The following is a 23938-nucleotide window of genomic DNA, read 5'->3' on the forward strand; positions in this document are numbered from 1 at the left end:
GCCCAGTTCACCCCTCCCTAGGTGGGACAGACACCACCAGAGCCTATCCTTTGGTGCAGGACTTCCCCTTCCAACTAGCAGACTACCGCGGGAGGTCAAGGCAAGCAGCCCAGATCCACCCACTCCAACTTAAGCAGGATCCAGATCCAGGATGCAGTAGCATTCATTAAGGGACACCAGCAGGGTCTGTAAGCCCAACATCAAGGTGAGGTACAGACAATATGCACAGGTACTACAAGAACACAGGGAAGAAACTAATATCTCAGATCCACTCTGCAAGAAAGGAAGACATAGACACCATGAAAAAACAAGGGAGGAAAGTGCCCCAAACAAACCAGGACACTCTAATAACAGAACCCATGGACAGCAAAGTTGATGAGATGTCAGAGAAGCAGTTCAGAAAGTTCATAATTAAAATGATCAGTGAATTAAAGAAGACCTAAATGAGCAAATACAAGCAAAGATTGATCACTCCAACAGTGAGATAAGAGAGCAAATACAGGTAGCAAAAGATTACTTCAAGAGAGAGATACTCTGAAAAAAAAAACAACAGTCAAATCCTTGAAATGAAGGATACAATAAATCAAATAAAAAACTCAATAGAAAGCATAACCAATAGACTATCTCACTTGGAAGAAAGAATGTCAGATAATGAAGACAAAGTATATATAATCTGGAAAATAAAGTTGATCACACAATGAAGATAGTTAGAAACCATGAACAGAACATCCAAGAATTATAGGACAGCATCAAAAGACCAAATCTAAGAGTTATTGGGATAGAGGTAGGCACAGAGTTTCAAACCAAAGGAATGTACAATCTCTTCAATGAGATAATATCGGAAAATTTCCCATGCATGAAGAACAAATTGGAAAACCAAATACAAGAGGCTCACAGGACAGCGCATGTACAAAATTACAACAGATATACACCTAGGCACATTATAATGAAAATGCCTAGCATACAGAATAAGGACAGAATCTTAAAAGTTACAAGAGAGAGGAATCAGATCACATACAAGGGGAGACCAATTCGTATCTCAGCAGATTTTTCAACCCAGACCCTCAAAGCCAGGAGATTGTGGAACAACATATTCCAAGCTCTGAAAGAAAATGGATGCCAACCAAGAATCTTATATCCAGCAAAACTAAGCTTTAGGTTTGATAATGAAATAAAAACCTTCCCTAATAAACAAAAGTTAAAAGAATTTACAACTAGAAAATGTGCACTACAGAACATCCTCAGCAAAATACTTCAAGAAGAGGAAATGAAAAACAATGATGATAATCAGCAGAGGGAGGGATTATTAAAGCAAAATCTAATCAGAAGAGAAACCAAGTCATGTTAAATACCAAAAATAAATAAAAATGGCTGGGAATACAAATCATATCTCAAGAATAGCCCTGAATGTTAATGGCCTAAACTTGTCAATCAAAAGACATAGACTAGCAGATTGGATTTAAAAAAAAAAAAAAAAGCCCCAACAATATGCTGCCTCCAAAAGACTCATTTCATGGAAAAAGACATTCACAGATTGAAGGTTAAGGGTTGGGAAAATCATATCACTCACATGGACTGTGGAAGCAAGTTTCCATCCTCATATCAAATAAAGTAGACTTCAAAGTAAAGTCAATCAAAAAGAATAAAGAAGGACACTACATACTGCTCAAGGGAACCTTACACCAACAAGACTTAACAATTATAAATATATATGCCCCAAACAGAGCAGCTATGTTCATCAAACAAGCTCTTCTCAAGTTCAAGAGTCAAACAAACCACAAAACAATAATTTTGGGTGACTTTAACACACCTCCTTCATCACTAGATAGATCTTCCAAACAAAAGTTGAACAAAGAAACTATAAAACTCAATAATACAATCAATAACTTAGACTTAACTGACATATATAGAATAGTCTATCCTTCAATGAGAGAATATACTTTCTTCTCAGTAACACGTGGATCCTTCTCTAAAATAGACCATATACTATACCACAAAGCAACTCTTAACAAATATAAAAAAAAGTAGAGATACTACCCTGCATTCTATTAGATCATAATGGAATGAAATTAGAAATCAATGATAAAATAAGAAATAAAAGCCACTCCAACACCTGGAGACTAAATAGTATGCTACTGAATGAACAATGCGTTGCAGAAGACATCAAGGAGGAGATTAAAAAGTTTTTAGAGGTGAATTAGAACATAGATGCTTCATATTGAAATCTTAGGGACACTATGAAAGCAGTTCTAAGAGGAAAGTTCATTGTGTCAAGTTCATTCCTTAAAAGAAGAAAAAGTCAACAAATAAATGACTTAACACTACATCTCAAAGCCCTGGAAAAAGAACAAATCAATACCAAAAACAGCAGAAGACAGGAAATAATTAAAATCAGAGCTGAAATCAATGAAATTGAAACAAAAGAAACAACTGAAAAAACTGACAGAGCAAAAAATTGGTTCTTTGAAAAAATAAATAAAATTGACAGACCCTTAGCTATGCTAACAAAGAAAAGGAGAGAGAAAACTCAAATTATTAACATACTTGATGAAAAAGGAAATATCACAACAGATACTACAGAAATACAGAGGATAATTAGAAATTATTTTGAAAACTTATACTGTAATAAAATAGAAAATATCAAAGGCATTGACAAATTTCTAGAGTCATAATTTGCCCAAATTGAATCAGGATGATATACACAATTTAAACAGATCAATTTCAAGTGACGAAATAGCAGATGCCATCAAAAGTCTACCAACTAAGAAAAGCCCAGGACCGGATGGATACACAGTCGAGTTCTACAAGACCTTTAAAGAAGAACTAATACCAATACTCTCCAATTTATTTCAGGAAATAGAAAAAGAGGCAGCACTTCCAAACTCTTTCTATGAGGGCAATGTCAGTCTGATTCCAAAACCAGGCAAAGACACATCAAAAAAAAAAAAAAAAAAAAAGAAAACTTCAGATCAATATCTCTAATGAACATAGATGCAAAAATTCTCAATAAAATTCTGGCAAATTGAATACAAAAAATTATCAAAGATATCATGCACCATGATCAAGTGAGATTCATCCCAGGGATGCAAGGTTGGTTCAACATACGAAAATCAATAAATGTAATTCATCACATCAATAAACTTAAAGATAAGAATCATATGATTATCTCAATAGATGCAGAAAAAGCATTTGACAAAATACAGCACCCTTTTATGTTCAAAACACTAGAAAATCTAGGGATAACAGGAACATAGTTCAATATCATAAAGGCATCTATGCTAAGCCCCAGGCCAGCATCATTCTAGATGGAGAAAAATTGAAGGCATTCCCTCTAAAAACTGGAACAAGACAGGGATGCCCTCTTTCACCACTTCTATTTAACACAGTTCTTGAAACACTGGCCAGAACAATTAGAGAGATGAAAGAAATTAAAGGGATATACATAGGAAAAGAAGAACTCAAATTCGCACTATTTGCTGATGATATGATTCTATACCTGGAAGACCCTAAAAGTTCCACCAGAAAACTTATAGAACTAGTAAATGAATTCAGAAAAGCAGCAGGATATACAATCAACACCCATAAATCAAAAGATTTCTGTATATCAGTGACAAATCCTCAGAAAGGGAAATGAGGAAAACTACCCCATTCTCAATAGCCTCAAAAAAATAAAATAAAATATTTGGGAACCAACAAAAGAGGTGAAAGATCTATATAATGAAAATTATAGAACCCTAAAGAAAGAAATCAAAGAATACCTTAGAAGATGGAAAGATTTACCTTGCTCTTGGACAGGAAGAATTAATATTATCAAAATGACCATTCTTCCAAAAACACTATACAGATTTAATGCAATTCTGATCAAAATCCCAATGACATTCCTCATAGAAATAGAAAAAGCAATCATGAAATTCATCTGGAAAAATAAGAGAGCCAGAGTAGCTAAAGCAATCCTTAGCAGGAAGAGTGAAGCTGGTGGCATCACTATACCAGACCTTTAACTATATACTACAGAGCAACAGTAACAAAAACAGCATGGTATTGGCACCAAAACAGACCAGTACACCAATGGTACAGAATAAAGGACAGAGAGACTGACCCACAAACTGCAATTATCTTATATTAGACAAAGGTGCCAAGAACACGCATTGGAGAAAAGATAGCCTCTTCAATGAATGGTGCTGGGAAAACTGGAAATCCATATGCAACAAAATGAAATTAAATCCCCATCTCTCACCTTGCACAAAACTCAACTCAAAATGGATCAAGGACTTAGGAATACAACCAGAGACCCTGTGTCTAATAGAAGAAAAAGTAGGCCCTAATCTCCATCATGTGGGATTAGGCCCCAACCTCCTTAATAAGGTGTAAGAATTAAAATCAAGAATCAATAAATAGGATGGACCCAAACTAAAAAGTTTCTTCTTGGCAAAAGAAACATTCTGTGATGTAAATAGACAGCCTACATCTAGGGAGCAAATCTTTACCCCTCACACATCAGATAGAGCACTAATCTCTAGGGTATATAAGGAACTCAAAAAGCTAAACACCAAAAAAAACAAATAACCCAATAAATGGGCCAAGGACCTGAAGAGACACTTCTCAGAAGATGATGTACAATCAATCAACAAATACATGAAAAAATGTTCATCATCACTAGCAATTAGAGAAATGCAAATCAAAACCACTCTTAAGATTTCATCTCATTCCAGTCAGAATGGCAGCTATTATGCACTCAAACAACAATAAGTGTTAGCGAAGATGTGGGGAAAAAGGTACACTCATACCCTGCTGATAGGACTGCAAACTGGTGTAGCCAATATGGAAAGCAGTATGAAGATTTCTTGGAAAATTGGGAATGGAACCACCATATGAGCCAGCTATTCCTCTCCTCAGTCTATACCCAAAAAATTTAAAAACAGCATATTACAGGGACACAGCCACATCAATGTTTATAGTACCACAATTCACAATAGCTAAACTGTGGAACCAACCTAGATGCCCTTTAATAGGATAAAAGAAATGTGGCATATATAAACAATGGAATGTTACTTAGCAATAAAAGAGAATAAAATCATGGCATTTGCATATAAATGGATAAAGTTAGAGAAGATAATGCTAAGTGAAGTTAGCCAATCCCAAAAAAACAAATGCCAAATGTTTTCTTTGATATAAGGAGGCTGATTCATATTGGGATAGGGAGTGAGAGCATGGGAGGAATAGATGAACTCTAGATAGGGCAGAGGGTTTGGAGAGGAAGGGAGGGGTATGGAGTTATTAATGAATGTGGAATGGGATGTTCATTATTATCCAAAGTACAGGTATGAAGGCACAAATTGGTGTCAATATACTGTGTCTACAGAGATATGAAAAATTGTGCTCTATATGTGTAATTAGATTGTAATACATTCTGCTGTGATATATAAATTAAAAAAAATAAGGGAAAAGATATAAAACCACCCTGGATAATCATGCCAGGTCTAGGTAATCAAGAAATAAACTGGAAATCATGTTTTAAAAGTTTTGTAACCAGCATAGCAAATGGAAATTTTGAAAGAAATCATAAGTAGGTAACAACAGAGATCACTCCATAAGGAGGTGACAACATAATCAAGATACCTAATAGTTCAATTTAAGAAATGTAAACAAACCAACAAATTCATTAAATAGAACAGTACAGTACACTACTAAATTACATAAATAGGAGGCCATTAGTTTTAGGCTATGTCACTATGCTGAGTTCCCAGTAACAAACTGCAATCTAATACATAAACAAATTGAAACCTAATTTAGGTGTGTGCATGTGTGTGAATGTGTGTAAAAAATGCTATGAACTGATGAAACCTATTCAAGAGCATATTTGTTTTTTAACAAAGCGCCAAACTTCAGCCAATCACAGGCAGTCAACTCATCACACCACACCCAAATAAGAGAAACGCATCATCACACTATGCCCAAACAAGGCAGAAGCTTAGCTGTAGCCTATCATATAATTTCTCTACTCTGCTTCCTATTCAGCCTATACAACAAGCTTGCTGCTTCTACTGCTGGATGGAATGCCTGAACCCTTTCTGGTTCTATGTACTGCCTAATTTGCGAAATGTTCTTTGCTGTTACAAAGTTCAATTTGTTCAAATTTTTGCTTTTAACATTTTATTTCTTCTTAAAGTTGTCTTGGGGTAGTTGGTAGAATAAAGTTACAGAGCTCTCAGAGGAAAAGCTATATACCTATTCATCATAGAAAAAAAATCTACTAGCATTAAGACTGTAACAAATTATAGGGTCAGTTTCTCCAAATTACCAACACAGCTAATATTTTTATTTAAAAGGTTTTAGATACCACCTCTATAATTTGTAGGTTTTCAATAATTATTGGTTGAATTTATTTAAGATGCTGGTCAAATTAAAAGGAATTAATGATCAGATAGTTCAAGAATCTTGGCTCAAATTATAAATTTGAGGAGAGCAAAAACTATAACCTGATGAAAAGCTACAATTAGTTTCAAACAGGATTTATGAAGAATCTCTCTAGTCTAAAAATCCAAGCTTCCATTTTTAAATGACACAATTGGGATTATCTATTCAGAACAACTGGGATTTGCTGGTCATTTTTATGTAAAACTCAGAAAGGAGAGTCTGGAACTTTAGGTGGTTGTTCTACATTGTTTTACATGGAAAATACAGAGTTATATTAGAGACAATGATGATACAGAGTATATAAAGATTCACTAAGAAGCAATTAAGGGCCAGATAATTTTTTGCCTCATTTGATGCTTAAAATTCTGTTAAACAGGCATTATCTCCAGTAATACATGCAGAGAAGGAAAAGGATAAGAGAAAGTACTGCTGTGTTGCAATAAGAGGCAGATATAGCTTAACAAATACTGACTAAACTCTAGGCCCAGTGATCTCTGTACCCTCTCCATCTGTACAATTTTTGTTCAGGAATATTAGTTTGGAAAAAGGGCCATCCAAAAGCAGTGCCAACATCTAAGGGCAGGTTAGATTAAATGATGATGCTAGAAGGGAAGAGAATCTCCTCTTAAGCTAATGGATTAACTGAATCAAGAATCATAAAATCTAGATCCATGCTTACCAACCAACAGGCAGTTTATCTGCCTTCTTTCTTGAGACTGCAATTACTTTTGCTGCAGCTATACTACTTCATAAAAACCAGTCATTTACACATGCAGAGGTAAACTAGAAATAAAAAAAAAAACCAAAAACATCTAGAGAGTCTTTATAGGCCCTTTGATAGGCAACTTTGCAGGTAGGAAAGGGCACACGTCTTCTGGAAAAAATATTTACTTCCTTCTCTTTAACATAACAATATGAATATTACAATTAAAAGGCACAGTTTTTGATATGGGCATGGTGGCATATTATTAGGTTTATAATTCCAGTAACACAGAAGGCTGAGGCAGGAGGTTTGCAAGTTCAGGGACAGCCACAGCTCAAATTAGTGAGATCCTCAGCAACTCAGCAAGGCCCTATCTCGGAATTAAAAATAAATAAATAAATGAGGACCGAAGATATAGCTCAATGGTAAAGCACCCCAGCGCTGGGTTCAACTGCAGTACCAAAAAAAGGCAGTCTTTTAACTTATCAAGATTATATTTAATATCATAATTTCACATTAAAAAAGCAAAAATATCTCATGTGTTATATATAAAATATACCAAATACTGCTATAAATTCTATTTTTTAATCACAAATTAGAAATAAAATATTTTCTATTAATTAAATATGCCACAGAAAGGTAAAATCATACACAATCATATTCTAGTCATTCAAAACTTTTATCAGAGTATATAAACTAGATCCTAATCTACAAAATATCCAAAGTCAATACCTTGAATTATACTAGGAAATAGATGTAATATTTGAAGAGTACTACTGATTTATTTTGCAATTATCTGGTTCAAGAAGGGTATGGCTCTAACAGCAAAAACTAAAATCAAGAACTCCAGAGAGAAACAGAGAAAAAACAGAGATAAGGAGAAAGGGGGGGAGAGAAGAAGAGAAAGAAGGGAAGGAAGAAGGAAAATGAGAAAAGTGATAGAGAAAAGGGAAAAAAGCAACACATGGGGATAGGAGGGAAGGATTTCAGAGAAAATAATCAGAAAATTAACTAAAGACAAAAACCACAGTGAAACAAATGATTAAGATAGATAAGTGGCTAATAGCCAAAAGAAGATAATACACTTAGTGATTTTTCAAAATGAAGATTACCTACAATTTGTAGCTCATTTAATATTAAGATACTATGACTAAAAGAAATAGTCCTGAACTATCAAGGCAAAGAAATAGGAAAAGGGTCTCTGGCCCATAGGTAGTCATTATATTTTTTATAGCTTCTAAAATTAAATTTACTGAAAATGAACATAACACTTTCAGACCCACCAAAAACAAGTATATATCTTACTATCCTTTCATGAGGTGCAGTCTTATGTCTTTTAACAAGCAGGAAAATTAATTCTAAGCAAATATAACACCAAAGCTAGAATTAAAAACTGAATGGTTCATTAAACATAAGCTCACAGATGTAACCAAAGGACTGGCTAAAAATTTAACAGAAGAAGCAGATAGCTGGTCCAATAATACCACATGAGAATTTCTCAGATGTTTTACTTCCCCAGGGTGCCTTGGCTTCAAAATGTTAATACATCAACTGTCTAACTTTACCAAAGTAGACCTAAAGCCTATCTTTGCTCTAAGCTAGTAATAAATTCAGAATAACTGAGACACCAAAGTGGAGAGCCACATGTTTTGGTACAACTGAATTTGTAATTAGTTGGAAAAAAAGGTGTTACACTTACTCATACCACTGTTTATTGTGTTTTCGGTAAAGCAACGTATCCAAGGCAACAGCATTGACATCCAGAGCTCCTGGGGAAGGCCACTGGTTGGTGAGGTGGGCAGTTAACTCTTGTCTTGATCTTAAATCATTATTCTTTAGCACAGTCCTGTGAATATTAAGATGGTGAGTGCTTTTGTCTTCACTGTTACAATGGCAGAGGAACCTAATGATATCAATTTAGGTCCCCAAAATTCATCTTTTAAAAGTGGTATGTTAATAGATTGTGAACAAAACTACAGCAAGACTGGCTGGGACTATGGCTGTTTTGTCTTCTGCAGTATATGCTTTATTTTCTTTCTCTGCTGATTACAATAAATCACTACTATTGAAACTCAGACTTTCTATATTTTCCACAGAGATTATTACTAAAAGACTAAAGGACCAAAGAAGCATTTTACATCATAACTAAAATACAATGGTGATAGCCTAAAGATACAAGCTATTTGGTGCCATTTAAAACATTTAAGATTTCAAGTGTATGATTTTTCTGGCTTCAAAACTCAGAAACGACCTCCAAAAGTAATTTAACTCAAATAAGCAAAAAGCAATTAAAATGAATTTTAGAAGAAAGGTTGCAGGGCTGGGTATATAGAGTTGGTAGAGCATTTGCCTCGCATGCACAAAGCCCTGGGTTCAATCCTCAGCACCACCACCAAAAAAAAAAAAGAAAAAGAAAAAGAAAAAAAAAAGAAAGGGTACAGAAAAATACAAAATAAAAAATCCATGAGATTCCCATAACTGTTTTTGATGGATATAAATCTTCATGAATTTGATTAAACCAGTGACAGCTGCAGTGAACAATATAAGCCACTGGACATATTCCAACTACAGAATAAAGCCATCATAACAATTTGTGGTTTTATTTTTTGTTTGTTTCCTTCCTTTAATTTTTGTAGAAATGTTATTGTGAATAACAACTTACAAAACAATTATCTTTTTGCTAAAATTTCAACTGTATGAACCAAGTGATCATCTTCATGAAACAAATTCAACGTTTAAGTTTATGGTTAAAGAAGATTTAAAAGTAGAGATCTGCTGTATGTCTACAGAGCCTTAAAAATTATCTTGGCAATGCACATCCTCAGACAGGAGTCCATGACCTTAGTGTGCCAAGGTTTGGAACCATCAAGTCAGAAGCAAGGAAGTCATTTGTGTTTGCCAACAACTTCTACAGACAATAGTCCTGTGTTGGGAGGCAAGAGAGGGGAGGAAATGAGGTACTAACAGAACAATCCTGCACTTAGGAAAATCAACCGGCATATCCCCTCTAACTTAACAGTGATTCTAAAAGAATTACCATTTTTACATGTCTCAACCAGGCCATAGGCAAATATTTAGGATTTTTCACAATCTGTATATGTTGAAAAATAGTTGTCCTATAATGTCCACAAAAAAACATCTAATATAAGCACTAGACTCTCAAAATGTAATAAGTAAAATAGGCAAAGTCAGTGATAATGTATCCCATGAAGATAATCTTTTTGGTTAGTTGTGACAATTTCCTTGTACTAGAATATAAATGAAAAATTCAGAAAAGATCTTTAAAGGTATTTTAACCGTGTTTTTAAAATGAAAACAGCAAAGTTTTAAAGTAATTTTAAGATTGATATAGAAATCATGTAAAGCAGAACTGAGGATTATTGGCAAGATAACCTATTATAATAAACTATCATTATTTTTGGTTTTCTTAGTAGATTTTTCTCTTACATATTCCCTTTCTTGGGGTTTCTAGTGAACATCATCACTAGAAAACTCAACTTCAAAGTCCTAACTGAGCAGGATGTGAGACAAGCAAATGTGCATGTGTGAGGTAAGGACACTGGTAGAACTCTTGTTAATAAGCAACTGAACAATTTCTAATATATAAAATATTCTTTCTGAAAAATTGAGAAATTTTACACCTCATAAAATAGAAGAAAAAACTAAAATTTCACCAAAGTTTTTTCACAACACTTGTCCATAGAGAATTTTTGCCTAATGACAGGTTAAGGTATGTCTTTAGACCTCTGTTCTTAGAAATCCTGTTTTCTATGGACAGTTGTCCGATCCTCTGAAACAGGAGATGAGACATTTCAGTGCACAGGATAGGTGTAGTTTCTGTTCATCTTTTTTCCTTCTTTTGTGAGGAATCTGGAGACAGGAAATCCGGGCACTTGCCTTGCCACTATGAAGAGGAAGTGTTCCTGGAGAATCCTTGCATAAGGCCCTTTCTTTCACCACTCCTGTATACTCCAGTACACTATGGGACAGGCAAATGAATTAAGTTAGGTTGAAAAATCCCATCCCTGGATTTTATCTTGACTAGAGCTAGTAAAAGGACAGTAATTCATTCACTTGAGCAGTGGGGCTCTGACCAGAGTGTCTGAGCATAGAGACCTCCCCATAGTCCCTATTTCTAGCCCCTGGGAGTAGCTTTTCCTTCCAGACTTATTTCTCCAGTCATTTATCTATTCTGTGAGTTGCTGATATCTTTTTAAAGAATTCTACTTGTACTAAAGAGTTGATTGTGATTGGCTGGAATCAAAGAATCCTACCACTTACCTTAGAACCAGGAAAATATACTCTTTGAATATCAAGACCTATTCAAACTGATTCAAATAACCCTAATATGAGGCTGACGATATTTTTCTTATTTGTTCCAGCTTATAATGGATTTACTTTAAATTACTCAACAATTGTTATCACATAATGGTATTAAGTCAGTGGTAAAGGTAAAAATATATAATGTTTAGCATTTTACTTTAATTGAAACTCTAACTGAAGTTAGTCAGCAACTCTAAAAACATGGAACTATTCTATATGTGATAGATTCTACTAATCATTCATCTATGATATAAATCATAGATTTACTATTCTCTCATTGAGGTAAAGATTCTACAGAAAGTTCCACTCAAGGAAAATTGTTTAATTGCCTAAGAAAGTAATAATAATACAGTCATCACAGTTAATTTTAATAACTTTCATGTGGTATGTACCTCTAAATTTCTAGTAATTAATTTCTTTTTAGATTCTCAAGATAAATTATTCAGGAATTTGGTCCCTCAAAAAAACATAATTGACTTTTCAAAAACAATTTAAAGAAAGATTTTATGGATTTTAAGCTAGATATAACTCCATCAAGTCTTTCTTTGAGGCAGTTTCTGACACTTTTAATGCTAAAATAGAGCTCAGAGTAAGTTGCAAGGCTGCCTTATTAGCGATAATGATTAAAAACTCAGGTTTATTTATATGCCCAAAATATATCATCTCCTTGCCTTTACTCCTCCACCATTAATAATATCCCTACTATATTCCAAAGGATCCAAACTCTATCCATCTCTCAAGATCCATTTAATTTTCAACCTCTTACATAAAGACCTTCAGACCACAGTGATACCACCTTTATTGCTTTGCAGTCTCATAAAATTTAATAATCAATTATTTTAAGGTAGGAGTGTAGATATATGGTAGAACACTTGCTTAGCATGCATCAGTGTCTATCCCAGCATGAAAATACAAACAAAAAATAAAAAATAAATTATTCTAATGATTTAGTCTGTCCTTTGGTTCTTCTCCTTTGATTATGAGCTACTTTGGAATAGCAGCTTTATTTAATATTTATTTATTGAGATGATTAACATAATATTAAGAGTCTTCTAAAAATATTTGTAACTTTGGGCTGGGGGTATGGCTCAGTGATGCAGTACTTGCCTGGCAGGCATAGGGCCCCTGGTTTGAACCCCAGCACCAAAAAAATACAAATCAATTAAAAATCTACTTACTAAAATTTATTAAAGAATCAGCAGATTTTCTAACAAAGAAGAAAACTGGTAAACAGTATTGTATTGCCTCTATATACAATTCACATGACCACTCAATGAAAACCATTTATTTCAGCTTGACATTTCCCATGGATTCCATCTGACTTTGTTTTTGTTTGTTTTAGTACTGGGGATTAAATCCAGGAGTGCTTTACCACTGAGCTACATCCCCAGTCCTTTTTATTTTTCACTTTGAGAGAGGGTCTTGCTAAGTAACTGAGGGTCTTGCTAAATTGTTGAGGCTGACCTTGAACTTGCCACCCTTCTGCCTCAGTCTCCTGAGTCACTGATTATAGGCTGGCTGACTTTGTATACACCACTTCATAATAAAAGTTAAGATCAAGGGCTCTAGATTAGTGGTAGTACCACCCCTCAGTTATGTGGCTTTGAGTTTTTAATCTGAGAATCCGCATCTCTGGATGACAACTACCTACCTCATGAAATTATTATAAAGGTTATTAAATTAGTTAAAACATACAAAGTACTTTAGAGTGGTGTATTACTTTTTTTCAGTACTTAATCACAATTTAAAAGGCTTTTATGTTTAATTTTCTATACTTGGGATTAAACTCAAGGTAGTTCTACCACTGAGTTACATCCGCAGACTTTTTATTTTTGAGACAGGGTCTCACCAAGTTGCTGAGGGGGACCTCAAATTTACAATCCTCCTCTTTAAACTCCCAAGTTGTTTGTTTCTCTTTCGTGGCTCCTTTCCATCCACTTGGTCCTTTAAATGGTGTTCTCAACAACTCCCACCAATTTGTTCTCAAAGTCTTCAGTTTCTCTAGAAATACAGAGTACTCTGGCTTTAAAAATGAGATCCTACATTCTTCTGAGTCCACAACACTATGCTCACTATTTAAATGAAAGAAAATAAAATATTTCCACAATTTGGTCTCTTCTCTTTCTTTTAGAAAGTAGGCTTTTATCTATAGTTATTAAGCCCTCTTAAAAGATCTAGAAATCTATACTCTAGACTTTGATAATATCCCTTAGAGCAATTGTGTCCCTCATAATGAGTGTTTTGGAAACCTCATTCCAAATGCAACATTGTTTTGAAGTGGAATCTAATGAGAGGTAATTTAGGTCATGAGGGTTCCTCCCTCCTAGATTAATGGATGAATCCACTCATCGATTACTCAAAGTGCTCGGGGCTTTGAGTTAGGTCTCTTGTTTGCTCTCACTCTCTTGTTCTTTTGCCTTCCTTCATGGGATGACACAGCAGGAAGGCTCTGGAAAAATGCCTCTGCTGTGCTCTTTGATTTCGAAGTCTCCAGAACTGTGGGCCAAATAAATCTCTGTTCTTTATAGACTATCCAGTTTCAGGTATTCTGTAAAATGAACTAAGACAGAAAATCTATATTATTTGCAATTTAGCACTTCTTGTCTGATGTGCTGTAAGTCTTAAGGTGTATCCCAATGCTATCTGTGATGTGGCACATTGAGAAACTCATAGGCTATAATCTTCATGAAAATAAAGGATCTAATATAACTACAGTAATGCAGAATTTTGTGCTAATGGGCAGAATGGCTAAGTATAAAATACTGAAAAAGTCAATGAAAGGGAAAATCATTAAAAATTGAAGATGTAAGATAAATTTCACTCCATAACTCAGGATAACAGAGCTACCTAACCCAGTTTCTCTTTGGGAGAGGAACAGGACCAACTTTCAGATGCTATTTATTGTTGACTCCTGTTCTGACCCAATGTAAACTTGGTGAGGATGGGGACTATTTTATTCATTCTTGAAATACCAGCACCTAGAATCGGGGCCTAGCTCATCATAAATTTTCTTTCCTTCATTTTTAGCACTGGGGATTGAACCCAGGATGCTTTACCACTGAGTTCCATCCCCAACCCTCTTTATTTTTAATTTTTTAATTTACCCTGCCTCACTAAGTTGCTTAGGACCTCGCTAAGTTGCTGAAGCTGGCCTTGAACTTGTGATCCTCCTGTCTTAGCTCCCAGAATCACTGGGATTACAGGTGTGCCAACATCCTGGGCACATTTTATATTTTCAGTGAATATTTGGCAATTGAATGAATATTAAAGAAGTTAAAAAATAACAATACCAAGAGGAGTAATGAGAATTTACTCTTCTTTGTTCCAAGTTCACAGAATTAGAAATGTATATATGGTTTTTTCATAATGTTAATATAAAATGTTCTCCATTTGTGTGTCTATTCTTTTCTCTACATTGTTTTAAAACAGTCATGGAATAAATATTTGCTTTATAAGTATTTATACTTTATAAGTATTTCCTTTCAAATAAATTTTGCCAAAGGAAAAGACTAAAAAGGGATCCAGGTATCCAAAAATTATAAATTAATTATCTATTTACCTATGAAATAGTCTTGTCCAAAAAGTTAAACCTAAATCTAATTAAGATTCTGAAAGCAGCAGTGTTTTTGAGCCCTGGTTTCATTTTAGAACTTGACATTATCTTTTAAAAAGAAAGAGACAATAAATAGTAATTTAGAACTTAAAAAAAAATCAAACAACTCATTATTCACCCCCCTCCCCAAACCATTTTAAAATTTTTAAAAGACAAACCTTGGCTTTTTATAGGAATGATTGATGCCAGTTATAATGAAGGAAATACACAAGATGAGTTTCAGCTATCTTGTGCTAAAAAGCAAGGAAGTCATCAAAGACAAATGGGTCATGTCAGAACAACAAAGGAATCAACGAAGGGACTTATATTAATAAAAAATGAGAATAACTAAGGATCAGAAATAAAAAATGAAAATGAAAAAGATAGTTGCACAATGAGTGCAGACATTTCTGCTATAATACAGGAACAAGCAGAACAAACTTTTGATGTGGTTTTGCAATATCACATCAAAAGTAACTGGCATTAGGCAGAGACATGTTAGGAACTCACAACTTAAATCCAGTTCAACTTTCTAATTAGAATACAAACAACAACAACATAACAAAACAATAATAATCTAAAAAAATTCCAAACCCAATTAAAAATATTTGTCAAATTCCTAAATAGTAAAGAAATACTACAATTGGGCTAGGGATGTAGCTCAATGGTAGAGTGCTTGCCTAGCATGCACAAGGCTCTAAGCCCAGAGCACCCCCACGCCCAAAAAACTTTAACAACATCATCAACTACAAAGAGTCTTTGACAGAAAAAGGTACAGAGCCAGGTATAGTGGTGCAGGCCTGTAATCACAGTGACACAGGAGGATTGCAAATCTGAGGCCAGACTCAGAAACTTAATGAGATCTAATCTCTAAATGAAAAGGGTTGAGGATATAGTTCAGTGGTAGAGCACCCCTGTGTTTAATTTACAGGACTGAGGTGCAGTAGGAGGGAAGAAAGTACAGAAGAGTTCAGGATGCAAAAGTTGAGGCCTTTCATGAAGTCAAGGATAAAATGCATGAAATGAAGTAACTACAGCAGAAGCACCTCCAAGACTTAGTTAAACTGAACCAGGGGTAGTAGTGAGAGAATGCCTTCCACTGGTGTTTTATAGTATTTGGCTGCATTACTCTACTCGGTATTCATGTGGTGTTACTTGTTAAGATACATTAAATTTGAGGAAATATCACCTATGAATTAAGATGATTTCCTTGCTACACTGAGATCATATCTTTTTATGTATCTCATATAAGTTAATCAACTTTGTAGAAGAGACTGCATGCAGTAAATTTGTAATTATTCTCAAAAAGAAAAACAAAACAAAAACTTCATCTTATTGGTAATAATTGAAAGAAGTGGGACATCAGTATCTTATTCTGAAAACTAACAGTATTTTGTAAGAACTTTATTTCAAAGTAACCACTAAACAGCACTAATCAATGAAGGGAAGTTCTTTATACATAATTCCAGCCAATAGGTATGGGAGGGATAACAACTAAAAATCACCATTTTATAAACCCTGATTCATCAATTGCTTTAAGTGATGCTTGACTATGGCTCCAGCCATTAGATGAAAGACTGATGTGAATTATCACATAGAAGAAATCAGGTCCTCACCACCAGCTCACCAATCTGAGACTCACTAAACGTGAGACAACCTGTGTGCTTCCCAACATTCAGAAGAAGTACCCGTTATAGAATATTCTTGCCCAAAAAGCTAACCTAAAACTTAACCTAACTCTTTAACCTAACTCTTTAGATTAGTTCTCAGCCTTGACTGCTTACCAGCAACACCTGAGAAGATTTTCAAAGATACTATTGTTTGGGTCCCACCTTTCATCAATTAAATCAACAACACCTCTGGAGGTGAGGCTCAGTCTGTCATCCTCATAAATCTCCCTGGGGTGACTCTAATGTACAAGCAGAATTGAGAATCACTAATCCAGCATTAAGAGGATCTACTTCACAGGATATGGATATGCAGCAATTCTCAAATTTTAATGTGTCCTTCATCCCCCGGGGATCATGTTAAAATACAGATTCTGATTCAATAGTCTTGGGGTGGGTCTGATATTCTGTTCAGAGATGATGCTAATGCAGCCAGGAGGCTTAAAACAGAAAGAATATAGACCAGTGCTGTCCACTAGAAATATGAGTCACATATGTAATTTTAAATATTCCAGTAAATACATGAAAACCTGACAGAATTAATAATGTACTTATTTATCCTAATATGTCCAAAATATCATTTCAACATGTAGTCAATGTAAGAAGTTACTAATGAGATATTAACTTTATTTCATAATCTCATATGTATTTCACACTTACAACATATCTCAATTTAGACTGACCATGCTGAGCCATATGTGGCTAGTGGCTAACATGTTGGACAGCATGAATATAGGAAACTTAAGTAAAACACAAGGGAACATTCCAGAATGCTAGGCATTCTAGATGAAAAGTCTGTAAATAAAAAACTGTAGGAAAAAATGAATGTGGGAGAAATTACTTTACCAAGTGGCTAAGGATTTATAACTGTATGTATGATTTTCAATCCTGATTCAGAAACATCAACTACAAAACAATATATTTTAGACAAACAGGAACATTTGGTTACAGATGAGCACTGGATGATAGAATGCAATGTTCCTAATTTTATTAGGTGTGATTATGTGAAAAAAAATTCTTTTTTTAAAAAGGTGTACTAAAGTATGTAGGAATACATAACACTGATTTACTTTAATAACAGATTAAAGTTTGACTTAGTTGAAAGACAGTTCAGTCAAAAAAAAAAAGGTGGGGGGAGAAGATGACAACAATGATGGTAACAAAATAGAAAAAGAGGAGATAAAGCAAATCTGATAAACTCTTAGTAACTGTTCAATCTGTGTGATGGGCATTTCAGGGTTTTACTATAAAAATTCTCTTTTGTGTGCACTTCAAAGTTTCTTAATAAAACATGGAAATTAAGTTGGATGTGGTGACACATGATTGTAATTACTCTGGAGGCTGAGACAGGAGGATCAAAAGTTAGAGGCTAGTTCTGGACTACTAAGTGACACCCTGTCTTGAAATAAAACTGAATAAGGGCCAAGGTGTAGCTCAGTGTTACAGCACTCCTAGGTTCAACCTCTAGTACCACAAATAAAACAAAGAAATTGAAAATAAAATATCTTTAGAATCTAAATGTTAATTCTAACTTAAAAAATAACATTGTAAACCAAATATAACATATACCATCTTAACCACTTTTAAGTGTACATACAGTTCAGTGGAATTAAACACATTCACAATTATGTGAAACCATCACTAGCAGCTATCACATAGCTGTTTTCATCTTGTAAAACTGAAAATCTATATCAAACAGTAATTTCCCAGTCTCCTCTTGAGCCCCAGGCAACCAGTATTCTATTTTTCTATGTAAATTTTACTATTCGAAGTACCTCATATAAGTGGAAACATATAGTATTTCTGTGGATGACTTATTTCACTTAGCATAAACAATGTCCTGAAACTTCACCCATATTGTAGCATATTTCCTTCCTCTTTAAGCTAAATAGTATTTCATTGTGTGTACATACCATATTTTGCTTTTCCATTCATTCAGACAAGATACCTTTTATGTCATCTGTCTTTTTAAATCTATTAAGAGTTTAATGTGGGAGAGAAGATGGTGGATTAAAGGAAGAATGCACTTCCCAGCAGTTCCTTAGCCCCAACTTACAAAGCAGGAAGACTGTTCTTCAGTGAGGTGGGTAACTAATGGTACTCACTGAAACTTAACACTGGACTGTTTAAAAAAAAAAAACCACACACACACATACACACACATAGAGACAAACATAATATTTCAGAGACACACCAACTTGACTAGCACCAGTGGTAGGTGCAGTGACAAGAGGAGCATAAGAAAAGAGAGAGGATAGGGCAGCTGGTAGGAAAAGAAATAGATACCTTAATAGGAACCCAGATATGTGTCTAGAAATTGACAAGGTATAACTGAACCAGACACTTATGCAATGGGAGACAAAAATACAGAGATAATAAAGGAGATGATGGATCAAGCAAATGAAAAGAAAGGGGCTGCTACTGAAGCTCTGAATGATAATGAACTATAGAAAGCCATTGACTTGTTCACAGATGCCATCAAGCTAAATCCTCACTTGGGTATTCTGTGTACCAAGAGAGTCACTGTCTTCACCAAATTACAAAAGCCAAATACTTCCATTCAAGACTGTGATGGAGCTATTGAAATAAATTCTGATTCAGCTCAGCCCTCCAAGTGGCTAGGGAAAGCACACAGACTTCTGGGACACTGGAAGGAATCCCATGATCTTGTCCTTGCCTGTAAACTGGATTATGTTGGTGATGCTAGTGCAATGCTGAAAGAAGTTCAACCAAGGGCCCAGAAAATTGCTGAACAATGGAGAATGTATGAACAAAAACATGAAGAGTGAGAAATCAAAGAAACAATAGAAAGAATGAATTAAGAAGGCTTGAGAATTGCATGATAGCCCAGAGGGAGGAAAAAGCCAGATGGTAAGCAGAAGCTCAGTATGGTTCTTTTCTGGGTGACTTTCCTAAGGAGAATACCTGGAAGGGGAGTGGGCATGCCTGCAATGGCAGGAATGCCTTGGCTCAATGAAACTTTTAGTGACCTGGAAGCAACCTAGATCACTTAATGGATGTCGTAAAAATACATCAGAAGAGTTGGGGTTCTATGAAGATAATCCCTACTCCTCTACACCAAATACAGTTGAAACATTTTACAGTAGTTTGCCCTTAGGGTATTTATTTAGATAACGTTTTCCTATTAGGAATTACAAACTTGAAACACTTTTTACAACTTAAAGATATTTAAAACAAAAGAAAAGGGGGTGCAAATTCATACATTTTTCTTTGCTAATTACTTTGGATTTTTCCTTTGACATTGGGCAAGGAAGACACTACAGTATGGAAAGTTTGTTAGTCTAGTGTGAGTGAAATAATGACTTATTAGTGTGAAGCAAATAAATATCATTTACATATGTAAAGGTGGAGTTGGATAAAGTTTGAGGCATTTTGATTTGTCTTTTGAAATACTTTTCTTAAAAAAACTACATTTGTTTTGATAAAACTATTAGACTCACCACCAGTATTTCACTATAACCTGGGTAGGAACTGGAAGTACTTGAGGCAGCAGAAACCTTACTATGTTTAATATGACATGCACCTTGGTGTAGGTTGCATTTAAATCTTACACTGTGTTGAAGAGGTGATTTTTTTTTTTTTTTTTTGGTTATGCTGCAATGGATTACTTAGCTCTATTTTAACATGGGGAAATAAGAGAATACTTTTCTTTTTATATTTCTGTGTTTAAAATTTAATTTACTTTTCCTCATCAGAAAATAATCAACCCTATGCCTGCTTTCTGCTTGTTGTATTAGCTAATGATAATTTTTTTCTTACTAGCATCATCACTGCTGTCTTCACTCACTCGTAGCATAAATGTGCAAGCATGTTTCATGTTAATTAGATGTGTAATACATATTAATTTAATATGTAATATATATAGTAACAGTGGGATAATATTCATAGTAGTGTAGTTTATTACAATATTTTTTTGTTTTGTTTTTAACATTTTTTAAACTTTATTTTATTTATTTATTTACTTTTATGTGGTGCTGAGGATCGAACCCAGGGACTTGCACATGTGAGGTGAGCACTGTACCGCTGAGCCATAACCCCAGCCCCTCTTACAATCTTAAATAAGATTGCTTATTTAAATGTTATATTCCACCCTGACAAAATCCTGTGATATCAAAAAACAATGGAAGAGGTATTCCTTTTGGTGTTGGTCTTCTACTTAGGAAATACCTACTGATCTTTGTCTTTTTAAGAGTATATGGTTTGAATTAATTGATGTATATAGAGGCAACTAGCTTCCTGATCAATTTTAAAATAGATGAGAGTCTTATTAATTCATTATGGAATAGTTAGCACTATGAAGATTCATTATTTATCTCTTCCATAAATACTGCAACTATACCTCTACCTAGGCTTTCTTTCCCTCTTGCCCCTTCAGGGATAAGGAATATGATAAATTTTATGGAGTGCATTTCTACATTAGCACATTTCTGACATCATTTCTAATGCTTTGCTATGCACAGGTAGACAGAAATACAACTGTTACAAAAGTGAGAGAAAGCTGTAATCTAATGGAGCATGCTTTTAAAATCCTTTAAAAATACATTTATATTTGGATTGGGGTTTTCGAGTGTTCTTTTTGTTCATATGTACTATCAAAATCTTCAATATGTGCTGTTCTTAATTCAATAAGAACAGTTTCTTCCTGGACTCTATTTGATTGGCTTATTTATACATGGCTTAGCTATATTCTAATATTATGAATATAATTATAAATGGGTATGAGTAACATTATTCTTCTGAAAATGTACCCTGTGTTTTTAGATTTTTGAAAGTTCCATAAATACAGTCATAATTTTCATAGATACTCAATAACATTTCTAAACAAAAATGTTCTTTTTTTTTCTGCCAATGATGCTAGAAGAAGGAAAACGAAGTTTTTCTTCTTAAAAATATATAGTTGGGGTTGTGGCTCAGTGGTAGAGCTCTTGCCTCACATGTGTGAGGCACTGGGTTTGATCCTCAGTGCCACATATAAATAAATGAATAAAATACAGATCCATCAACAACTAAAAATTTTTTAAAAATATATATATAGTTATTGGATATTTCTAGGTATTTTTAAAATAAAATATAATTTCAAACTGGAAAAAATAAATAAATAAGTAAATAAATAGCTTCCCTATAATCCAACAGCAATTCTGCTGAGAAAAAAAAAAATCAGCAAAACCATCCTTTTCACAACCTAAAATAAACAAACAAACTTGGGAATTTATCTAAATAAGGAGGTAAAAAGATCTCGGCAATGAAAATTATAGAACACTAAAGAAAGAAATTAAAGAAGAACTTATTAGTTTTAATCAACTTTTTTTTGTCACTGTGACCAAAACACCTAGCAAGAACAATTTTAGAGGAGAAGTTTATTTGGGGCTCACAGTTTCAGAGGTCTCAATCCCCAGACAGCTGGCTCCATTGCTCTGGGCCCAAGGTGAGGAAAAACATCATGGTGGAAAAGTGTGAAAGAGGAAAGTGGCTCAGGACATGGAACCAGGGAGCAGAGAGAGAAACTAAACTTGGCTCACAAAGTACAAAATATATATCCTAAAGGCACACCTCTGATGACTCACCTTTTCCATCCAAAACTTACCTACCTATACTTCCCACCCTGTTAATCGTATCAGTGGATTAATGTACTTATTATTTTAAGGTTCTCATAACCCAATCATTTCACTTCTGAGTTTTCTTGCATTGTCTCATACATGAACTTTTGGGGGACACCTCATATCTAAACCATGGCACCTTAGAATGTGTAAAGACCTCCTATGTTCTTATTCAGGCAGAGTTAATATTGTCAAAATGGCCAAACTACCAAAGGTAACATATAGATTCAATGCAATCCCCATCAAAATATCAATGACATTCTTCACAGAACTAGAAAAAGACAGTCCTTAAATTAATTTGGAAGAATAAGAAATCCAGAATAGCCAAAGCAATCCTGAGCAAGAAGAGCAATGCAGAAAGCATCACCATACCCAATCTCAAATTATACTACAGAGGTATAGTAACAAAAAAAGCACAGTGTTGGCATCAAAATAGACATGAATGGAATAGAAGACAGAGACAAACCCACATACTTATAACCATCTGATACTTGACTAATGTATTAAAAATGTGTGTTGGGAAAAAGATACACTTATTAACAAATGGTGCTGGAAAAAATGGATATCCATATATAGAAGAATGAATTTAGATCCCTCTCACCGTGCACAAAAGTCAATCAAAATGAATCACTGTCTTAGGAATTAGAAATCTTACAACTACTAGATGAAAACACAGGGTTAACACTCCATCATACAGGTGCAGGCACTAACTTCCACAATAAGACCTTTAAAGCACAAGAACTAAAACTAAGAATCAATATGTAGGATATCACCAAATTGAAAAAGCTTCTGTACAACAAAGGAAATGATTAAGAGTGTGAAAAAAGAGAGCTTACAGAATGGGAGAAAATCTTTGCTAGCTAATTCTCCAATGGGATCAATATTCAGAATAGACTAATATTGAAAAAAAACCAATAATCCAATCAACAAATGGGCAAAAGAACTAAACAGATGTTTCTCAAAAGAAGAAACACAAATGGCCAATAAATACGTTTTTTTTAAAGTCCAATATCTCTAGCAATCAGGGAAATGCAAATCAAAAATACACCAAGATCTCACTCCAGTCAAAATAGAAATCCTCAACAACACAAAAAATAAATGCTGTCAAGGATGTGAGGAATAAGGTGCACTGATACTTTGTTGGTGGAACTACAAAGAAGTACAATCCCTCTAAAAAGCAGTAGGGAGATTCCTCAAAAAACTAGAACTGTAATCACCATAAACCCTGTTATCTTACTCCTTGGTATTTATCTAAAAGTACTAAAATCAGCATACTATAGTGATACAGCCACTTCAATGTTTATAGCAGCAGAATTCACAATAGTCAAACACAATCAGCCCAGAACACCATCAATAGATTAATGAATCAAGAAAATGTGGCATAAACATATAATGAAGTTTTTCTCAGCCATAAAGAAGAATAACATTATGGCATTTGCTGGTAAATGAATGGAAATGGAGAACTTCATGCTAAGTGAAATAAGCAAGACTCAGAAAATCAAGGGTCAAATGTTTTCTCTCATATGTGGTAACTACAGCAAAATAAGAAAAAAGAAAGCAGGAGGGGTCAGATTTCATAAAGGTATAGGGAAGATCAGTGGGGGAGATGTGAGGGAGG

At 34.4% G+C, this 23938-nt stretch overlaps 1 protein-coding gene and 1 pseudogene across 2 annotated transcripts in view; one reads left to right on the forward strand and one right to left on the reverse strand.

The window, feature by feature from the left end:
• Positions 1-23938, reverse strand: part of Rundc3b (RUN domain containing 3B) — a 145738-nt gene that overhangs the window by 18701 nt on the left and 103099 nt on the right. The window contains exon 9 of one of the 2 annotated variants that reach the window (XM_046462456.2): positions 8820-8966. The exons of the other annotated variant lie outside the window; for it this stretch is intronic. Within the exon in view, the coding sequence (XP_046318412.1) occupies positions 8820-8966 (147 nt within the window). The remainder of the gene's footprint in view (positions 1-8819; positions 8967-23938) is intronic. 2 annotated transcript variants of the gene reach the window in all.
• LOC124105332 (putative protein FAM10A5) lies at positions 19024-19679 on the forward strand (annotated as a pseudogene).

Source organism: Marmota monax, unplaced genomic scaffold, assembly GCF_021218885.2.
Source record: "Marmota monax isolate L192 unplaced genomic scaffold, Marmota_monax_Labrador192_F-V1.1 WCK01_AAM20220418_F8-fsc00165, whole genome shotgun sequence".
Classification (NCBI taxonomy): domain Eukaryota; kingdom Metazoa; phylum Chordata; class Mammalia; order Rodentia; family Sciuridae; genus Marmota; species Marmota monax.